At 38.6% G+C, this 19,267-nt stretch overlaps 1 protein-coding gene across 1 annotated transcript; it reads right to left on the minus strand.

The window, feature by feature from the left end:
• Nucleotides 1-2,646: 2,646 nt before the first annotated feature.
• slc7a4 (solute carrier family 7 member 4) lies at nt 2,647-17,622 on the minus strand. Its single transcript, XM_067413304.1, has 5 exons — nt 17,517-17,622; nt 14,150-15,228; nt 11,155-11,900; nt 9,313-9,421; nt 2,647-7,361 (listed from the first exon to the last, which is right to left on the minus strand). The coding sequence occupies exons 2-5, from the start codon at nt 15,129-15,131 to the stop codon at nt 7,165-7,167; spliced, it is 2,034 nt and encodes a 677-aa protein (XP_067269405.1). The 5' UTR covers nt 15,132-15,228; nt 17,517-17,622; the 3' UTR covers nt 2,647-7,164.
• Nucleotides 17,623-19,267: the final 1,645 nt, after the last annotated feature.

Consider the following 19,267-nt stretch of genomic DNA (forward strand, 5'->3'; position numbering starts at 1 on the left):
CCCTCCCCCTGATCGAGGTCCCTCAGCAGATCGGCCTGATAGGCCTGCAACACTGCCATTGTGTGCAAGGCCGCCACCGCCTGACCCGCCGACGTGTATGCCCTGCCGTTAAGACGCGAGGTCGTCTTTAATGGTTTAGACGGCAGGGCTGGAGCTCTTAGTGTCGATGGCCGCCCGGACGCGAGATAGTTCGCGAACGTCTCATCGATGGGCGGCATTGACACATACCCTGCCTCGGCCAATCCCTCGACATCAGCGAAGTTAAACCGCTGATGCCGATGGATTCGCGCCGAGTAGGGTTTCTTCCATGCCCCCACGACCTGCTCGTGAAGGTCGGGGAGGAATGGAAGGCTCCCGGGAGCTGGGCGGCTATGGTCGGGGAGAAACCGATCGCCCAATCTGTCAGGGCGGGCGGCCTCTCCCCTGGCTCTCTGCCACGGCAGCTGAAGTCTCAGCGCCGCGCGCCCCATCACATCGTACAGCTCCCCATACACGGGGCAGGATGGCTGGGAGGATTCAGCCTCAGCTTCATTTTCCCCCTCATCCACAGCCATCCTCTGATCGACCGGAAGAGCATGGGCTGACGACGAGGAGGAGTCTCCATCCGACTCCTCCTCCGTCAGCCTGCTCTCGCGACCTGGCTGATCATCCGCGAGAACTGTACTCTCCAGACGATGAGCCAGGTCCATCTGGGAGCCCCAGGACAGACGGTGCCGCTCAGCCTCAGCTTGAGCGGGACCGCTCCCAGATGCTAGCTCTTCTTCCCTCGAGAAGAAGGCCAGGCGAGAGCGGAGCGTCCTCAACGGAAAACGCTCGCAGTTCGCGCAGGAGGCCCCCTCGAGAACCTCCCGCGCGTGCTCTTCCCCCAGGCAGAGCACACAAAGGGTGTGTGTGTCCTCAGGCGTAAGAAACCTGGGACACGGATCAGCGCACTTCCTGTACGCTCCCTTCACTTTGCGTGTGCACTTCATTCTGACTTTCCAGCGAACCAGACAAAACAGTCCCTGAAGACGAAAGGATGTTGTCATGTTGGCACGGTGCCTTTTTATACTTCCTGGTCGCACGGTGATGACATCACCAGCTGCCGACGGTCAGTAGGATTGTGATTTGATAGCGATTTCAGACACCTGTCACGCTGAAGGCGTTCCCCGTAGCGTCAGCTGACGCAGCGCGAGTTCCCTTTCGAAAGGGAACACGTTTTACTCACATAAGTGTGTTGCACCATTCCTGTCATATCCAACATAGAAGGCACAGCGTTGTTTTAATCTCAATATGTCTGCAAATCCAACATCTGAGACTGGCTTACAAACGATTCTACAGTGAAATGAAGCGAACACGCATACATTGTCTTCCCCACGTGAGCTGGAACTTAATTAAAAATAAATGAAGTATCACACATTCCTAATATTAGGATCTGAAGGAAGCTTATGCAGCGACTGTGTTCTTCCACAACCAGGAATAGTGCAATATCTTGCTATCTTCTTTTGCATGTTTATTGCTGCTGTCTAGCATGATCCGAACAGCTCCATGAGTTGGTGTGCGGGGCAACTGAATTAAACGTGCTTATTATTCTGTAGAGGCATGTTTCGTCTCTCGATGACGTATAGATGCACACGTGATTGTTTTCTGGGCCTGGTGTCTATAAAAGCTTTTATTTGACTAACAAGGAAGTTTTTCGCTCTGAAATGTACAGGATATTCTTACCATCAACTTTTATATAAAAAGCTCAAGGGAAAGTTGATTTCCCAATTCATCACCCCTTTTTTAGTATACTATCATTTTTGTCACTTAAAGGGGGGATCTAATGCTATGTCATGCATTCTGACTTATTTACAATTAAAGAGCAGTGGATTCTCATGCTAAACATGGCCACATTTTCAACAAAAAAAGGTTAAATATACACAAGTACACTCCTTCAGGATTTGAATAGTCTTTTCCAAGTCTTGGAAAGTTTTTTTTCCCCCAAGTATGGGCCTGTATGACTCAATAAAGGGCAGAATTGCTTGTATGGGCACTTCTTCCGGATATGTGCGTACATACATCAACCAGAGCGAGAGCAAGAGCGTCATCAATGAGCTTCGTTCGGGTTATGGAAGCCATCAGCAGCGCTGTCATTTTGTTTTTAGACCACAAAATCAACAATGTCACCTAAAGAAGTGTGTTTCAGGTTGTGAAGGAAAGATAATTGTTCAGCTTCCCAAATAACCCAGCGTTAAGGAAAACACAAGTGTATTTGTTCCCGGTCAGGAGTTGAAACCACAAGAGGTGAGTGAAACTGCATCAAATGTCTGCGTTTTGCCGGCAATGCATATAATGTAAACAATACGAACGTATAGTAAAACTAAAAATATCCAGGAGGTGGATAGTTCGTTAGCTCCTCCCACTGCACACCTTCACGACTTTGGCTATTTTTTTTGGAAAGAATCGGTACAGCATATCGGTCTTTTATAAATATAAAACTTTATAAAGACTCTTTGGAGATATGAAGGAGTAATACTACTCTATTGATACTCAAAATTAACATGAGACTGCCAGAAATGGTGTTTGTTATGCCCAATTTAATATATTATACTATACTAATTTAAAAAATATAAACAATAATAATTATAGAAGAACACCCCACAAATTCAATAAATAACAGAAACATATGATGCTTCAAAACATTTATTCATCACTACATAATACAATCTCTCATAACAGAAAGTTACAAAGACAGAGGTATATGCTCATGACACAACAAAGAGGAAATGTCTTAATAACAAGTGGTGCTTTTTGAGAGATGAGAGTGCAAGTGAGAAGGGCATGAACAAACCAAACTGGTATACAGGAAGAGGTTAAGACAAAAAGAGGTGCTCCAAAATTTCTTTAAAACAAGCTTCCCAACTTCATAATTTTCACCTTTGATTCAATAATCTTAAATTCCACAAAATGACAGTATATACAAGTCTAAAATTACAAGTCTACAGTAGCTGTATGTAAAACTTTGGGAATGCTTCAGTATCTGAATCATTAAGGCCATTGGTTACATGTGCTATACAAACATTTAGATATAATGTTTACTTGTGAACTGGGTCTTGTGCCTTCATCTAGTCTTCAAATCCTCATTAAGCAACTTTATCTGGCTGCCAGAAAGACATGAAGTGGATTATACAGCAGAGAAGACTGGCAGCTTTTAGATACAAATTCAAGACAGCTGTTGAGCAAAAGTAGGAAACGGACTGAGAATATAAAACTCCATTAAAAGCGTCTAAACAAACATCAGAGCCAGTGCACTCAGTAAAGGGAGTGTTTTATATGGATATTCTATCGGAAGAAGTGGATGGCCAGCCACAATGTGAAGTGTTAGACCTTTTACCCTAATCATGCGATTGATAAAAATGGTATAAAGGACATAAACAGGAATATATAATGAGATTTTGGGATGCCGAGAGGGAGCAGTCACATTCTTTATATCAGTGAGGAAGTTTGCATGATTAAACAGAAACAGCAGGAAGTAGAATGACACATCATGTTTCTGAATGTGTGTAGAGCTATAGCTGTCCGAGTGATCATAATAATCTGAGACACACCGACTCTCTCTACAGGGATAATCTGGGTCAATCTGTGAGGGCGGGAACGCTGTAAATCTAGGGGGTGAGGGAGATTACAGGGGCTTGTGAAGCGGAATATCCCTTACTTGCTTTTGTATGGAATATTTTCCAAAATCTGCTGTTCAGCCAGTATCCATCCACTGTGTAAAATGCACTCTTATTATGCTTGTGCAGAGGAAAAGGTTTGTTCTTTGTTCTGTGCTTGTTTGTCAATATTATAGTGTTAAAGGGATAGTTCACCCAAAAATGATAATTATTTAAAACTTTACAAACTGTAATCTCTAACTTCCGCTAACTGCCGTACGCGTTCACGAGAGACTGGCATTCTAGCGAATGACATCATACGGTTGAACGCCAGTCTCTCGTAAACGCGCATACGACAGTTTACAGTTTGTAAAGTTTAAAATATGGTTATTTTTCTTAAACAAAAATCTCTTCGCTTCAGAAGGCCTTTATTAACCCATCTGAGCCCTATGGAGCAGTTATATGATGGATAGATGCACTTTTATGGACTTTAAATCGCATTATAAAGCTGGGAAGAGCCCGGACATTTTTTTTTATAAAACTCAGATTGAATTCATCTGAAAGAAGAATGTCATGTACACCTAGGATGACTCGAGGGTGAGATAATAAATGGGTTAATTTTCATTTTTGTGTGAACTACCCCTTTAAGGAGAAGCATGAATGATTATTAGTCATTTAAGTTGTAAGTTCCTTTCCAAAGCAAATGTAATTTTACTACTAACAGGGACAGTCCACTTTGAGAAACTCAAGGTGAAGTGCTCTGAAGGGCACATTGGTGATCAGGGGTCAAGTAATTCTCAAAACTGTGTGTGTGTAAGTTTGCCAATATAGTTTTGAGTATTATATTATTTTCTAACATGGTCAATATAAAAGGTAAAGCTCAATTTCCAATGCACACATGGAGCTTGTCAACGACAAACAGAAGTGTTCAAGATGAAGGAAAATGTTTAAGGATGTGTTCACACTTGGCAGGTTTAGTTTGATTTAAATGAACTCTGGTGCGATTGTTCTGTTAGTGCAGTTCATTTGATTGACATCTGAAACCTGGTGCACACCGAACGAGCGGACAGAGGCACACATTTTCAGCGGGTCTAGGTCAGTTTCCCAACAAACAATGGTGCGATTCATCGGAAATATGAATATAACTCAGACCAAAGAAAAAGAAACCAAAAACAGGATGCGATGTCATTAGATGCAACCCTAAAAAAGACAGAATGCTCAAGCATACTTGTTTCTATTCATCATAAGAGCTACGTTTGCCATTAGAGTTCAGTACAGACATCAGAACCCTGTCTCTTTACAGCAGATCTTCATTTCAAAGTGAAATGAAGGAATTCCTGCATGTTTTCATTCCTTTACACATTTCATAAGCTGTTTATGAGTTATGTACTGGTAAAAATACCACCATATGTACACGCATACAACAAGCGTATTTAGCAAACAGCATTATTTTGCATGTTCGCAAAAACAGAATAAAAGCTGTCCAATCAGGTTCTGGCCTTATCCTCATGCCTTTTCTTTTGTATCTTTAGGTTTGGTATTAAAAAGGAATAAATGTATAATTTTCTCTACTTTTTTGGCTCTAAAGAACTGAACTAAAAGTGCAAACACCCTTCTCAAATATATTTTCAAATATTTATAGTATTTTAATAAAATCACTTTTGTTCTATGAAATAATAGATTAAAATATTATTTCTTGTCAAGAACTTCATTCTTTTAATTAGTTTTTTCTTCATTCTAAAATAAGGAGAGTTGTATTACCCTGTAACTTTTTATTTATATTAGAAACATGTTTATCATAAAATAAGTGTATTCAAGTAAGTGTGCGTATGAAATTAATTTAAGTATTAACAAATCTGGACAATAAAAAATGTGCGCCACTGACTCAGATGCTAAACCAACCAGTCACTTCTAAGGTACCAATGCAAAGTCAATTTCCCAGCTCTGTCACACCACACTGTGTGAGTGTGTGTGTGAGAATGAGGGCAGTCTAGTGTGTGTGTGTCATATGATATGTGCAGATCTGAGTGTGGGAATAAAGATTAGTGAACGCTGGGTTAAGTGTGTTTGCAAAGGTAAGGCAAGTAAGGAGTGTCAGAGGACAGAGGAACCACTATTACTCAGGAGCAGCTCATACAAACATACATATGAAAAACAGAAAAACATAACGTCATGAATAGTGAACATTATTAAAACATGATTTTGTTTGGAGTATACACTGGAAAATAAATAAATAAATACACAGTTATACTGCATTATAAAAATAAATATTAATGAGATGCAGAAAAGCGGTGGAAAACAAAACACAGAGAAAAGGGTTGGAACCAGAGCCACTGAGGTTAGTGTGTGTTCAAGGAGTGTGTTTGTGACTCAGACACCCGAAAATAATGTATGTGTAAATATAGTAAGGTTTGAGTATATTCATGTCATCCATTAATGGTTCCTGCCTTCTGGTTAATTCAAATTATGGCCATCAGAATGTGTGTGTGTGTGTGTGTGTGTGTGGGGGATATGATGGGGGAAGGGCAATAGATTTGAGTAGATCCACATGATCCCTTAACAGCATTTGCTAAGACATTCATAGACCTTTAAACGGACCTCATATTTTCTGTCTACCAACCAGTGATTGTCACCATTTCCCACAGCTCTGCAGAAACCATAAAAATATCTGTTATCTGCCAGTGATTACACTCCAAACTACCTTTCAAAAGCCACAGACTCTTGCATTATAGATTAATGTACCACCATACTTATGTGTTTCAGTGTTTGGACTACACAAATAAATAAAGTTACCTCAGAATACACTAAAGCATCAACTTACATCCGTGTTTGAATGATAAACAGTAGTCTGTCTTAAAGGTTTCAGCTTTCAACGAGCAGCAAAAAAGTGGATCCACTGGGCTTTATGTAAACACCATAAAAGATAATGGAGATACTGAATCCGGTTGGGCCACAGAATTATGGTGCACTTCGCTAACTCTCATATATAATTTACATACAAGCCAGCATAATTGCTAAAAGTAGCTTAAGACAATGGATATATTATAAAAGAGAGAACGTAAATGGCCCACAGTTATGATTAGGATGCTGAAAAAGGACAATGATTGCATACAAAACAATCCCTTGAATAACTAGAAGTAATATTTCATGTTCAGAAGTTAAGCTAATCTACAGCCTTTGTGGCATACTGTTAATTTTATTTACATTTATCCCTAATTTAGAAAAAAAGCAAAGATCTGAGTTATAGTGAGAAACTCACAAAGGAAGTGAATGGGGCCAATCCACAAACATTAAAGTGTCTTATTTTTCTTTTCTTTAAAAAAAAAAAAGAGGTATGAGTTAAAATAATTTATTTGTTGTAATAAACATTATGCCAAAAATGCTGGGCTTTACTTGTATCGAGCTCAGGACATTCCTTTAATCCATTTTGGTTTATCTTGAGGTGATGACAGCGGTAGTAAACGGAAGTGAAACATAAGAGAACTAAAGCAAGAGTAATACAACAGGCAGGCATGCAGGTGTACAGTAAACACACCTCAGCATGATCAGATCACCTGCTGGCAGGTGGATTGTCGAGGGTTGGTGTGTGTGTGTTGTGTGTGTGTCCCTCGGGCTGGACGTTCTGGACTGTCTCCACCAGGCTGCCGCTGGGAAGGACCACGTAGCGCGCTGCCACTTCCTGCCCCTGCTGTTCCCGTAAACCCTCCTTACTGTGCCAGACGCCATACCCGAAATACACCAGAAGACCTGTGACAGAGCAAGAGGACAGATTTGATTATGTGGCCAGGCTGGTTTAATGGCTTAAATGGTTTGTAGCAGTGCTGAAAGGAGCTGAAGATAATCATATTTGGACTGATCTTCTTTTCCCACTGATGAGTCTATAGCCGATGAATGCTGAGACTCTACAATAGCTGCCTTGTTTCTATAAGAGCTTGCACATGGTACAGCAGCCAACATTTAGCTATTAGCTTTAAAAAACAAACAAAACACGTCTAAATCTATAGACATGACATTTTCAATGTATAACTCGTTTCCTCATTAAAACAAAATGTTTTTTTTATTCACCTGTCAAGGTAACAGTGTGTAAATTTTATAGTTTGAACTTGAGGCTATTAGCTCCAAGCAATTTCCAAACAAACTGTCAGTGTGAGAAAATATTTAATAGGACAGTTCACTCAAACTGTAAATTCTGTCAACATTTACTCTCCAAATCTGTGACTAACAATTTATGTTCCTTGCACAAAGGTATGAATGCATTGGATGGGTTTAAAACATTTTTTAAAAGGGACAATTCACCTAAAAAATGTAAATTACTCCATGATTTAGCCATCCTAGGTGTAAATTGCCAGACAATGTGAGTTCAATATGAAAAGTGGTCTAGAGAGAGCTAGATATTTTACTTTATAAAGTTTTAAGTATGAATATTTTTCTTACACAAACCCAGTGATTCACTTCAGAAGTCCTTTATTAAGCCCTAGAGCCGTGTGTGGAGCACTTTTACAATGGATGGATGCACTTTTTTGGCCTTTACATTTTGGGCCATTCACTGCCACTATAAAGCTAGGATAAATTTTATATAACTTTGATTGTATTCGCCTGATATGTCACATCCACTGAACAATGTCATATCCACCTAGGATGGCTTGAGGGCGAGTAAATCATGGGGTAGTTTTCATTTTTGGATAAACTATCCCTATAAATGTGCTATATTTGTCTTTTTTGAGCTTGACAGTGGCCACGTTTCCATTTCCCATCAAATTGCGAAAATTGAAAATACACAAAATGGAAACACATCACTGTCGCAAAAACGTCAATATATGGCAAAGTTTTCATGGTCGCATGGTTTTTCAGGTAATCTGAAAAAGGAATGTTTCACCTTTTCAGGTCACCTGGTGTATGTTTAAATCAATCATTCTTTAAAGATGGTGAAGTATGTTTGGACAGAAGATGAGACAGTGTTATTTATTAAACTCATAAAAGACAAAATAATTACGGAAATACTGGATTTTAAACAACAAAGAAATGCAACAATTGATCAAGACCTTGAAGCAGATAGGAGGGAGAAACACTCACAAACACCTCATACGTGGCCTATAAGTATAAGTAGCTTTCCTTGCATTAATGCTTAAATTACATGCCTAACACGTCTCCTTCGATTAAAAATAATGTCTAGTGTGGAGGCTAGGTTATACGTAAACCTACCAACATCCACTGCCATGATTTTTGGAATGACTTATCGCCAGAGGAAAAAATTATCGCATAACATCGGTTACTGGCAATGCTGCAATAGTATTTTATCAACCTTTAGAAAATATTGCAAATGTTTTGAGCAAATCTGTAATGGAAACATGGCTTGTAATGGCTGCCATTCTCTTTAATGATAAGAAAAAAAGTAGGTTAAACATTCAGTTTAAAATCCCTTTTGTGTTCCACACAAAAAATAAAAGACTTTACAGAAGTCAATATGAGGGTATATTAATTTTGGGGCAAACTGTCACCTTAAGACAATGATATATTTAATGTTTTCAATAACTTTCTTTTATGAGATAATGCTTTCCTATATTGAGTCGGTCAGTTCATAAAATGTAGCCTATTTATCTCCTTCGCTGCTTTACTTTAGTACAGTAAATACTAAATAGATTTTTATATAATTTACAATACTGTGGTGAAGGAAAAGTGAAAAGTGATGAACCAGTACCTGCTGCGAGCCATATGGTGAAACGGATCCAGGTGAGCGGACTTAACTTCATCATGAGAAATACATTCAGGAGGATGCTGAAGCCAGGAATAAACGGCACCAGAGGAACCTGAATGATGAAACACACACTAGTGATGGAATGTCTGACTTATTTCTATGACTCTCAATCTCTTTAAAAGTGATTCTTTAAAAATACATTTTATATTCATCTGTCATCATGTGGGTCCTGGCATACTGACATGTTTTTATTTCATTTTTATTTTTTATGGTTTTAATAATAAGGGATTTAGAGTAATTTCAGGTGTTGTAGTTCAGTTTGTTGCAGCCAGATCAGCCCCTAAAACAGTGAACTTATCTAAATTACATTAAACAATACTAAAATCTATTTACATCTCTAGGCTGAAACAATTTTTGCATGATTTTATACCAGATATCAGTATCCTCAGTTCACTCACAAATGCTTTTAGTATCAGCACTTATTGGTTTTCACTCATTACACATTCAAGTTCAAGAGAGACTGTTCTTAACTCAGTCGGTAAACTGATGGCTAGAAAACCATCAGTATTTTTGATTTATATGAGTGAATTGTTTAGACTGTTTTTCTGAGGCAGTTCAAATTATTTATTGACACGATCCGATTCAAACTCACAGAAATAGCCTACACATCACCCAGACAACACACAGGGTTAAAGGGTTAGTTCACCCAAAAATAAAATTTCTTTCATTAATGATTCACCCACAAACAAAAAATATGACTTTATTCAGCATTGTCTTCTCTTCCGCATTTGTTTTCAAACCTCAAATAAAGAATCAAACGGTCACGAATCAGCAGATTGATTAGTGATTCATATCGCCAATGTCACGTGATTTCAGCAGTTTGCCAGTTTGACACACGGATCCGAATCTTGAATCATGACCATTTGATTCTTTATTTGTGGAACATGGAAGAGAAGACGATGTTTAATAAAGTCGTATTTTTTGTTATTTTTGGACCAAAATGTATTGTCGACGCTTCAAAAGAGTCTAACTAACCAACTGATGTCACATATGGACTACTTTGATGATGTTTTCATTACCTTCTGGACGTGGACAGCAAGTGTGCATACACTTACATTCAAAGGACAGAAAGGCCTCAGACTAAATCTAAAATATCTTAAACTGTGTTCCGAGGATGAACAGAGGTCTTACAGGTGTGGAACGACATTGGGGTGAGTCATTAATGAAAGAAATTTCATTTTTAGGTGAACTAATCCTTTAAGAATCACGTGCATGCAAACTTTTAAACTGGGTCATTTGTTTAAAATCAGGTATTATTTTGTCTTGTAAACTAATATGTAAACGTTATGTGAAATAGCTTATTGTATTATAAAATAGTTTTCAAATTTTATGACCCCTCTTATTTTGTTAAAATTATTAACATTCTGCAAGACACTCAAGATGTAACTTATGACAAATATTAGACACATTTCTGTCTGCAATGTGCATATAAACATATGTGCTTCAGTAATCAACTAAATTCAACTAATCGTTTAAAAATGTACAATTAATGTACAATACATTCTTTCCCACTGTTTCTTAAAGTGATAGTTCAACCAAAACCAGTCTCATTCATCTTTTAAACACAAATTAAGATATTTTAATGAAATATGAGATTTCTATTCAATAAAAAGTCTAATCACCCAAACCTTGATTGAAAACATTCATAAAGAGAACATATGTATTTTCACTGATCAATAAGTGAATAAAATATAAATTCTAATCTAAAACTTTAACTGTATGATATCTGTGGTTTTATCTAACCACACGTTTATTCACCTATTTACTGCAGTATTTGTAACTCACCTGAAACGTCTTGTGATTTGGCTGCTGTTCATGGACCCAGATGAGAGCCAGACTGAGCAGGAAAACCAGACCGAAGATGACCAGCAGCAGAGTGAAGCTCCACACAGGCAGATGCAGCTGGTTAGTCCCAAACACCAACACAGAACAGAAAGAGACAGCACTGACCATCAGAGCCAGCACAGAGAACGCCACCACCTCTCCTGGCTCACAGTCCCCCAGTATACGGCCCAGATACGGCTCCCAGCGAGCCTTCAGCGTCCCAGCAGCACGTCTCTCCTTCACCGCCTTCTGCCTCTCCACCAGCTGAAGTTTATCAGAGAATGATTCATACTCCTTCGGCTCTCCGCTGTCCTGTGCAAAGGTCTGGGTCTCATTCAATGCCGCAGATGGATCCAGCTGCTGCCCTGACAGGTTCAGTGAAGGTGGGGATGAAGCATCTGTCTTCATACCTCCTCCTCCTGAACTCCCAGTACTTTTATCCGATTGAAAACGGAGCACAATGATGCTGGCCGCTACAAAAGTGTAAGCAAGCAGAGTGCCAATAGAGAGGAACTGGACCAGTGCTTCTAGATCAAAGATGAGGGCGAGAAACGCCATAAGGCTGCCAAAAACAAGAATGGCGATCACTGGGACTTTGGTTACAGGGTTGACACGAGAAAAGACAGAGAAGAAGAGGCCATCCTCCGCCATGGCATACACAATCCGCGGGAGAGAGAAGAGGTTGCTGAGCAACACAGTGTTCATGGCTAGATGAAAGAGATTTGACAGTTTTAATTAGACAAGAACAGTATAAACTCCACTATATATACTATAATATAACAATTATATTACTTCATCTATATCAACAAAGTTAAAAGATAAAGTTCAGTCATGTCTTCATAAATAAACAATTTCTTACATAAAAAGAATACAAATATATTTTGCATGTCAAAGTGAACATATATGAACATCCATATGGATCTCTCTCTATATATATACACTAACGTTTAACAGTCTGAGGTCAGTACGATTCTTTTTTATGTTCTTGAAAGTCTCTTATGCTCACCATGGCTGCATTCATATGATCAAAAATACAGTAAAAACATTAATATATATTAATACATAATACAGTAAAACATTCATATTTATTAATTAATAAATAATAAATAAATATTAATAGAATTTAAAATAACTATTTTCAATGTCTATATATTTTAAAGGGGATGTCTATGCCATTTCATGCAGTCTGAATTATTTACACTGTTCTCATGCTTAACATGGTGAAAATAAAAAATAAATTAAAAAGTTGGACGTATGATGGAGTATTTCTGTGACAAATACACTCCTTTAGGATTTGAACAAGTTTCGTAAAGTTTTATTTTTCGAGTATGGCCCTGTATGGCATCATAAAGGGCAGAATTCCTTGTATGGGCACGTACACACATCAACCAGGGGTGCGTTTCCTGTAAAACGATGTAAACTATCTGCTGAATTACCATAATACTACAATACATCGTTGAAGAAATCAACTAGCTATTCGTGACTTTTTCCTAAAAAACCGTACTGTTGCAAATTGGTCGTTCAGCCACATTGGTTAATGTCACGCACGTGGTGGAGTAATAAGTTATTTTGATAAATTTGTTTGAGATTAGATTAATGCTAGATGTTTTGCTGTAAATTACAGACAAGGCATCTGAGGACTATTTCTAATTTTTCTCAGTTACTTCCCAGATTCAATCATAGGCTCGTTCTTCGGTACTAGAACACTTACACATATGCACGTAAAAACTGTGCATTAAATCTCTTGACAATCTAAAAGACGTAGAATGCATTTGTAAGTATTATAAATAAAATATACAGATTTTACTGAATGTCAGCTTGGTTATTTTGCTCAAGATAAGGATTTATTGAATCCACATGCCATGCAAATAAGAAACTATGCTTCTAACCAGAGATCAAGAGCTGTCGTTGCAACCATACAACTTTGCGATGCTGTTTGCGAATGTTCGTTGGAACTTTAGTTTTGGGAAACATCAACTTGTTGAACTATGCTGATAATGATGGAACTTGTGGCCATAGTTGGCTAACAATGGTTTCGGGAAACGCACCCCAGACCGAGAGCAAAAGTGCACCCTTCAACAAGTTTTATTTGGGTTATGGAAGCTGTCGGCAGCGATATAATTTGGTTTATAGACCACGAAATCAACAATGTTGCTAAAGAAGTGTGTTTTTGGTTGTGAAGGAAAGATAACCTTGTTCAGCTTCCCAAATAACCCAGCATTAAGGAAACAGTGGATGCAGTTTGTTTGTTCCTGGTCGAAACTGCAGGCGATGAGTGAAACTGCATCAAATGTCTGTTTTGTTGGCATATAATGTAAAGAACATGAATATATAGTGAATAGAAAGTTATCCAGGGAAAATTACGTGATGTATTCTCTGTGTGTGTGTATGTGTTCGTGACTCATTAGCTCCGCCCACTGCATGCCTCCACGAGCTCGGCTGTTTTCAGATCAGAAATCTATGGTAACATTATAAAGTAATTAACCAAAATATTTACAAATACATAATTAACCAATAATACATCATTTTGAAATAATGTCTCTTTATTGCACTTGTGAATGTGAATACGATTTGCATTAACATTTTTTTTTTTTACATTTTTAAAAGCTTTCACTGGACTTTTTTATTTTTTGGTTTTTTATTTTAATCAGTAAGGTGACATGCAAACAAACCAGAATGGAAACATATTTATTGAATAAATTCTTAAAAGCGCCACAAAATGTGCGAGACGTGACTGAATAGTTTGCTCATATGATTGGCCAATATTACCTACATTTTTTTTAATGAATAAATATTGCATAAATAAGTGTTTATTAAGTAAATAAATGAATAAATTGTACGATTTTTCGTAATTTAATTGTGTATATTTGTACTGAATCAGCCATAGACCACCCTGTTCTCTAAATATAACACTGGACATCGAAAAACTGTATGTCAACCACTAACTCATACTAACCGCAGATGGAACCCACAGCCACGATGAACCCGGCCCAGCTATATCCCCGTCTGAAGAACGCATCTGACAGAGCTGAGTTTGGGTCGAGTGTATGCCACGGAACCATCAATGTAAGAACTGTGGACACCAGGACGTACGCTGTGGCCGCCAGGCCCAATGAGATGGCGGTCGCTGCAGGAACAGCCTTTTGAGGGTTACTGGCTTCTTCACTGGAAGCTGCTATCACGTCAAAGCCAACAAAGGCATAGAAGCATGTTGCAGTTCCTGCCATAATACCCGAAAATCCAAATGGGGCAAAGCCTCCCTCCCGAGCGCTCCAGTTGGCTGGGTCGGCCAGTACGAAGCCAAACACCAAGATAAAGGCAATGACTACCATACTGATGGCTGAAAAGATATGGTTGAGCCAAGATGAGACACGAACACCAAATGAGATGAAAAAGGAAGCAACTAGGAGGATGGACGCTGCTAAGAGGTCTGGGTAATGAGTAATGAAGGGCACGTCCCAACGCATCACATGACTTTCAGTGAAGTTCTGGATGCGGTGATTGAAAATAGAGTCCAGATAGCCACTCCATGCACGAGCTACCGCCGCCCCACCAATCATATACTCCAAAATTACATTCCAGCCAATCAGGAAGGCCCAGATCTCCCCAACAGAGACGTAGGTAAACATGTAGGCGGAGCCTGTCTTTGGTACGCGGGCGCCAAACTCAGCATAGCACAGCGCTGCCATGAGGGACGCTATTCCTGCTATGATGAACGACACCACTACAGCTGGTCCTGCGGTGTCTTTAGCAACAGTTCCTGTGAGAACATACAGGCCAGAACCCACCATTCCACCGACACCAAGCAGAGCGAGGTCCACTGTGGTCAGACAACGTTTCAATGATGTTGCCATCACGTCATCCTCCAACGTCTTTAACCTGTTCAGCTTCTGACAGAACCTCATCACTGAAGAGCAGCCGGAAACGCATGACGCCATCTTGATAGAACACGAAGAGTTGGTAAAAGAGATGATATGAAATACTCCAAGGTCACACCAGGTCCATAGTTTTCAGAGTCAAACAGGCCCTACAAACCTGAAATGGAAATAAACAGAATAAAATCAAATCTTTACTATACTGAAAACCAGTCAAAAAACATCCAGCAACTCCAAAATGTTATTGCATACAAACCTGACAGTACACAACAGAGAGCTGTGTGATACAACATTGTTCAACTGTTTTAATGCTACTCTGTGCATTCGCTCAGCAGCTACTATGAGACTCTTTAAAAGTCGACACTGCAGTAAGCTAGATCGATATTAGGCATGGTAAAAACATGTTACTCGTGGTAAATCAAGATTTAAACAATAAGACTAACTGTGTTGAGCTATATAACAATTATTCGTTTTCTGTCAATGAATGTATCCAAACAGGTGCTTACCTTTCCAATAAAACACAAAGTGTCTTTGGTGTTTCCATGTTTCTACTAAATAAAACCGGAAATCAAGGATATGATTTAATTGATAGGCAACGCACAGACTTTAACCGTGTCCTGGTTAAAATTGCTTATTTTTTTCTGGATTTAAACATTCTTGAAAACATCTGGGATAATGCAAGTACACAAGTCAACAAAATATGTAACACACTGTTCTAGTGTTTTTTGGATATTTGAATCCAAAAATCGTACATATTGCGCCTTTAAGGTTAAAAAACAACTTTGATTTATGAAATGCAGTGCAGTAAAAAGTAAGACATTACACTTTGGAATGTAGTGACGTAAAATTTCCCCAAAAAACAAAACAAAACAGATTAAGTAGATACATATACTTATACTTGATACTTTTAAAGTAAAAAAATACTACGCTGTCTGCCTTTGATTATTACATACTCTAAAACGGACTCTAAAACTAACTCTAAACCACTGTAAACTTTTTCTCTTTTTTTTTGCATAAATTTTCATTTTGGGTGAACTATACGATATATTGTTGCATTTTTTTATTGCGATATGTGATACACTATATATTATGAAATCCATATTTAATAGTATTTAATGCTAAATAAAACCTATTCATTTGGATCAAATTAAATAATAAAATTATTTTTTTACACCAGCTTTACTACACTCCATCTAGATTACATAAATTTAAGAACAGTATTTCACCTCTATGATTCAGATGTGGTGCAGAAGAAGGCACATTTTTGCATTCTACCTGGTTGTGCCCCAAAGTGAAGGTTTTTTGGGTGCAAGTATGTAAAAGTATATATCACAGATTTATGGAATTGATTTCCCAATGGATCCAGAGGTGTGTTTATTGGGTAATTTTGCCAACTCTAATCATCGCAACAGTCAAGCTATTAAGTTTACTCAAACATTGCTAATAGCTAAAAAATGTATTGCTTTGAAATGGAAAGCAGACACTGATGTGCCAATTGGATTGTGGTTGTCGGAGGTCTGCAGCTTTGTACCTTTAGAGAAGATCACATATTCAATGAGAGGCAGGTGTAAATTATTTTATAAGATCTGGAAACCCTTTTTGAATTATATAAATATAGTACCACATGGCTTGATTGGATAAAGTTGATTTAACCATTTAATATTGTATCTCTTTTTAAAAAAAAAAAAAAAAAAAAAAAAAAAAAAAAAAAAAATTATATATATATATATATATATATATATATATATATATATATATATATATATATATATATATATATATTTTTTTTTTTTTCCTGCATTTATTTATTTGTATGTTGTTTTTTATTCGTCTTGTATTCGTTGTGGTTGTTATATGAGGAAAAAAAGTAAAATAAAGTTTTCAAAAAAATAAAAAATAAAAATCATGCAGTTACGTGTAGATGAACCAATGTAACCAGGCCACAGTTTACACAGATGATGCTGCAGATAGCAGATGGTGATTCGCTAAGGACCCACTGCTGGAGCGAGCCCTGGATCATGACGTCATCTCTGTCATCCTGATCTGGAAATCTCCATTGTACAGTGCATTTACTACTCACCTTACTTAAAAACTGATATGTTTGTATGCACCATGTTGACGCACCGCCTTTCTCCATAAAATGCAGCACGAATAATTTTACCGTTACCCAACATGTATTTGAGTCTATCTGTAGTGATGTTTTAAAAAGCTAAAATAAGCTCACATTACGATATTTTGTCGGCGCTGTTATCGTTTTATTGAACTATACCACGCCAGCTGTCTGTTTTCATCCTCCCTTATCGCTAAAAGCACAAGGTGTTGAAGCATCGTCACGAAGACAGGTGAGAAACTGCCCCGCTCTCTGTTTCGCATTAACGACACATCTAAGCATTACAGCATACACATGCACATTCATAGATAAACGATAGTATGGCTATGGCTTTTTACCTGTAGTTGCTTCTTGCGTTCATTCGTGTCGTGTTTGATGAGAGCGATGTTGTAAAGCGTCATTGAACAGAGCAGAGGGTGGAGAAGCGAACAGGAGCTGTTTCCGCTCTTAAAGGTACAGCGCTTCATTAATGTTTTTTTTTTTTTTTTTTTTTTTTTGCTTAAAGGGATCCCCTGGTGTTGAGACTTGTATGGCTTAATATAACATAAATGATGTCTCTTACTGAATTATGTAGTAGAAAACCCATGAAAGAGCTACGTTATGTAAAAAATCGATTTTATATTTGGACCATGGGCGGCGCCATTTTGTTTGCGTTCTAGGTTGATGACGTAGAATGGTTGAACTCCTCAATCAGCTGGCATTACCCATAGCTATTTTTACCACAACGCAACTCGAAAATTGTTTCAGAGTTAAACAAAACCAATGAATTCCTTTGTAATTGTACTTAAAGGGTCATGAAACCCCCCTGCTGCAGCGGTGTTTTTTCACACCTTCGATTTGAAAAAGCTTGTTAAAAGGGGAGTGGTCGACTGTGAAAAGGTGGGATGGTATTGTGTGGAAAGAGGGAATGTTTGCATAAATAGGGGAGTGTCTGTCAGTAGGTGCTGAGCGGTTCTGAGACATGTTCTTGGTTCACGTTGGCATTGTTTACCACAGAGAGATTAAATGAGGGATGAGTACAGCGAATGAGAGAGCTATGAGTGGCGTGCAGCAGAGATCGCAAATCATTCAGCTCTTCAAAGTTCAAACCAGCATAATTCAGTGAGAAATGAAAATAAATGTTATTCTGCATGACAAAATATTTTGCAAACGTGATAAAACTATATTTGTCCAAATATGCACGCTGTTTGGCAAGATGAACAACGCGCCGACTTGATAAGAGAACGTGAACCACCCAACATGCGATGTGATAAGAGATGTGTAATTCTAGATCGGTGTAAAAGCGAAGGGGTTTGAGGCTAGTCTCGACCGTGCATTGCCGTGACGATCCGCGCTGTCTATCACTCGGCAGCTAAATCTATATTTGTCCAAATATGCATCACACTGTTTCACTAAGAGCCCGAACACATGCGGTTTAGTGCATGGCTGTGACGACAAATAAAACGGAGAGGACGTGGCTTTTGTTCATTGGCCTACAGATTACAGATTGGTTATTTTGCACTCCTGACATAGATAGTCAACGCTTGCAGGTTCGGCGTGCGATTCAGGTGAATTTTACTTTACCGAGCCTTTGTAGCAAAGGCTTCCACAGACGGCGCCGGTTACAGCTCGCTCGCGCGCCCTTTACGTTATTTCGTATCAGCACAACGCCTAGCTTTCCTCCGTGACTTTTCCGCACGCTGCTTCCAAAACTTCCCCACCATATCTCTACAATAATAATGATGTAAGACGAGCCTGACAGAAGTGACTGTCTCATGCATATTAACTAAATTATCTTGTATGCATACTACAGCGCAGGGATTGGACTGAATGAGCTTCATGTCATGAATATATATCGAGAATCGCTCGGAGCGGTCGACGTCAGCATGTGCCCAGCAGCCCATACTTGGGCCGAAAAGGCCGTGCCGACGTCAGCATTTGTGACGTTGCTCCGACTAAACTTTTCAAACCGGAAGACAGAAATCGCTCTGAAAAATGCAAAAATAACTATTTTCACATATGCATACCATTAATGAGTACCCTTAGTGTTTTCAATGATGTGCAGCCTATACATATCTGTTTACATCTCAAAAAAAGTGTTTTGGGGTTT

The sequence above is a fragment of the Pseudorasbora parva genome, chromosome 13 (assembly GCF_024679245.1).
Source record: "Pseudorasbora parva isolate DD20220531a chromosome 13, ASM2467924v1, whole genome shotgun sequence".
Taxonomy (NCBI): domain Eukaryota; kingdom Metazoa; phylum Chordata; class Actinopteri; order Cypriniformes; family Gobionidae; genus Pseudorasbora; species Pseudorasbora parva.

Coding starts and splice junctions, on each gene's coding strand:
- slc7a4 (XM_067413304.1), bottom strand. CDS start 15,131: ATGGCGTCATGCGTTTCCGGCTGCTCTTCAGTGATGAGGTTCTGTCAG. Junction 9,422..11,154: donor CAAATCACAAGACGTTTCAG/GTGAGTTACAAA, acceptor TTCATCATTCAG/GTTCCTCTGGTGCCGTTTAT. Junction 7,362..9,312: donor CACCATATGGCTCGCAGCAG/GTACTGGTTCAT, acceptor GCTCTGTCACAG/GTCTTCTGGTGTATTTCGGG.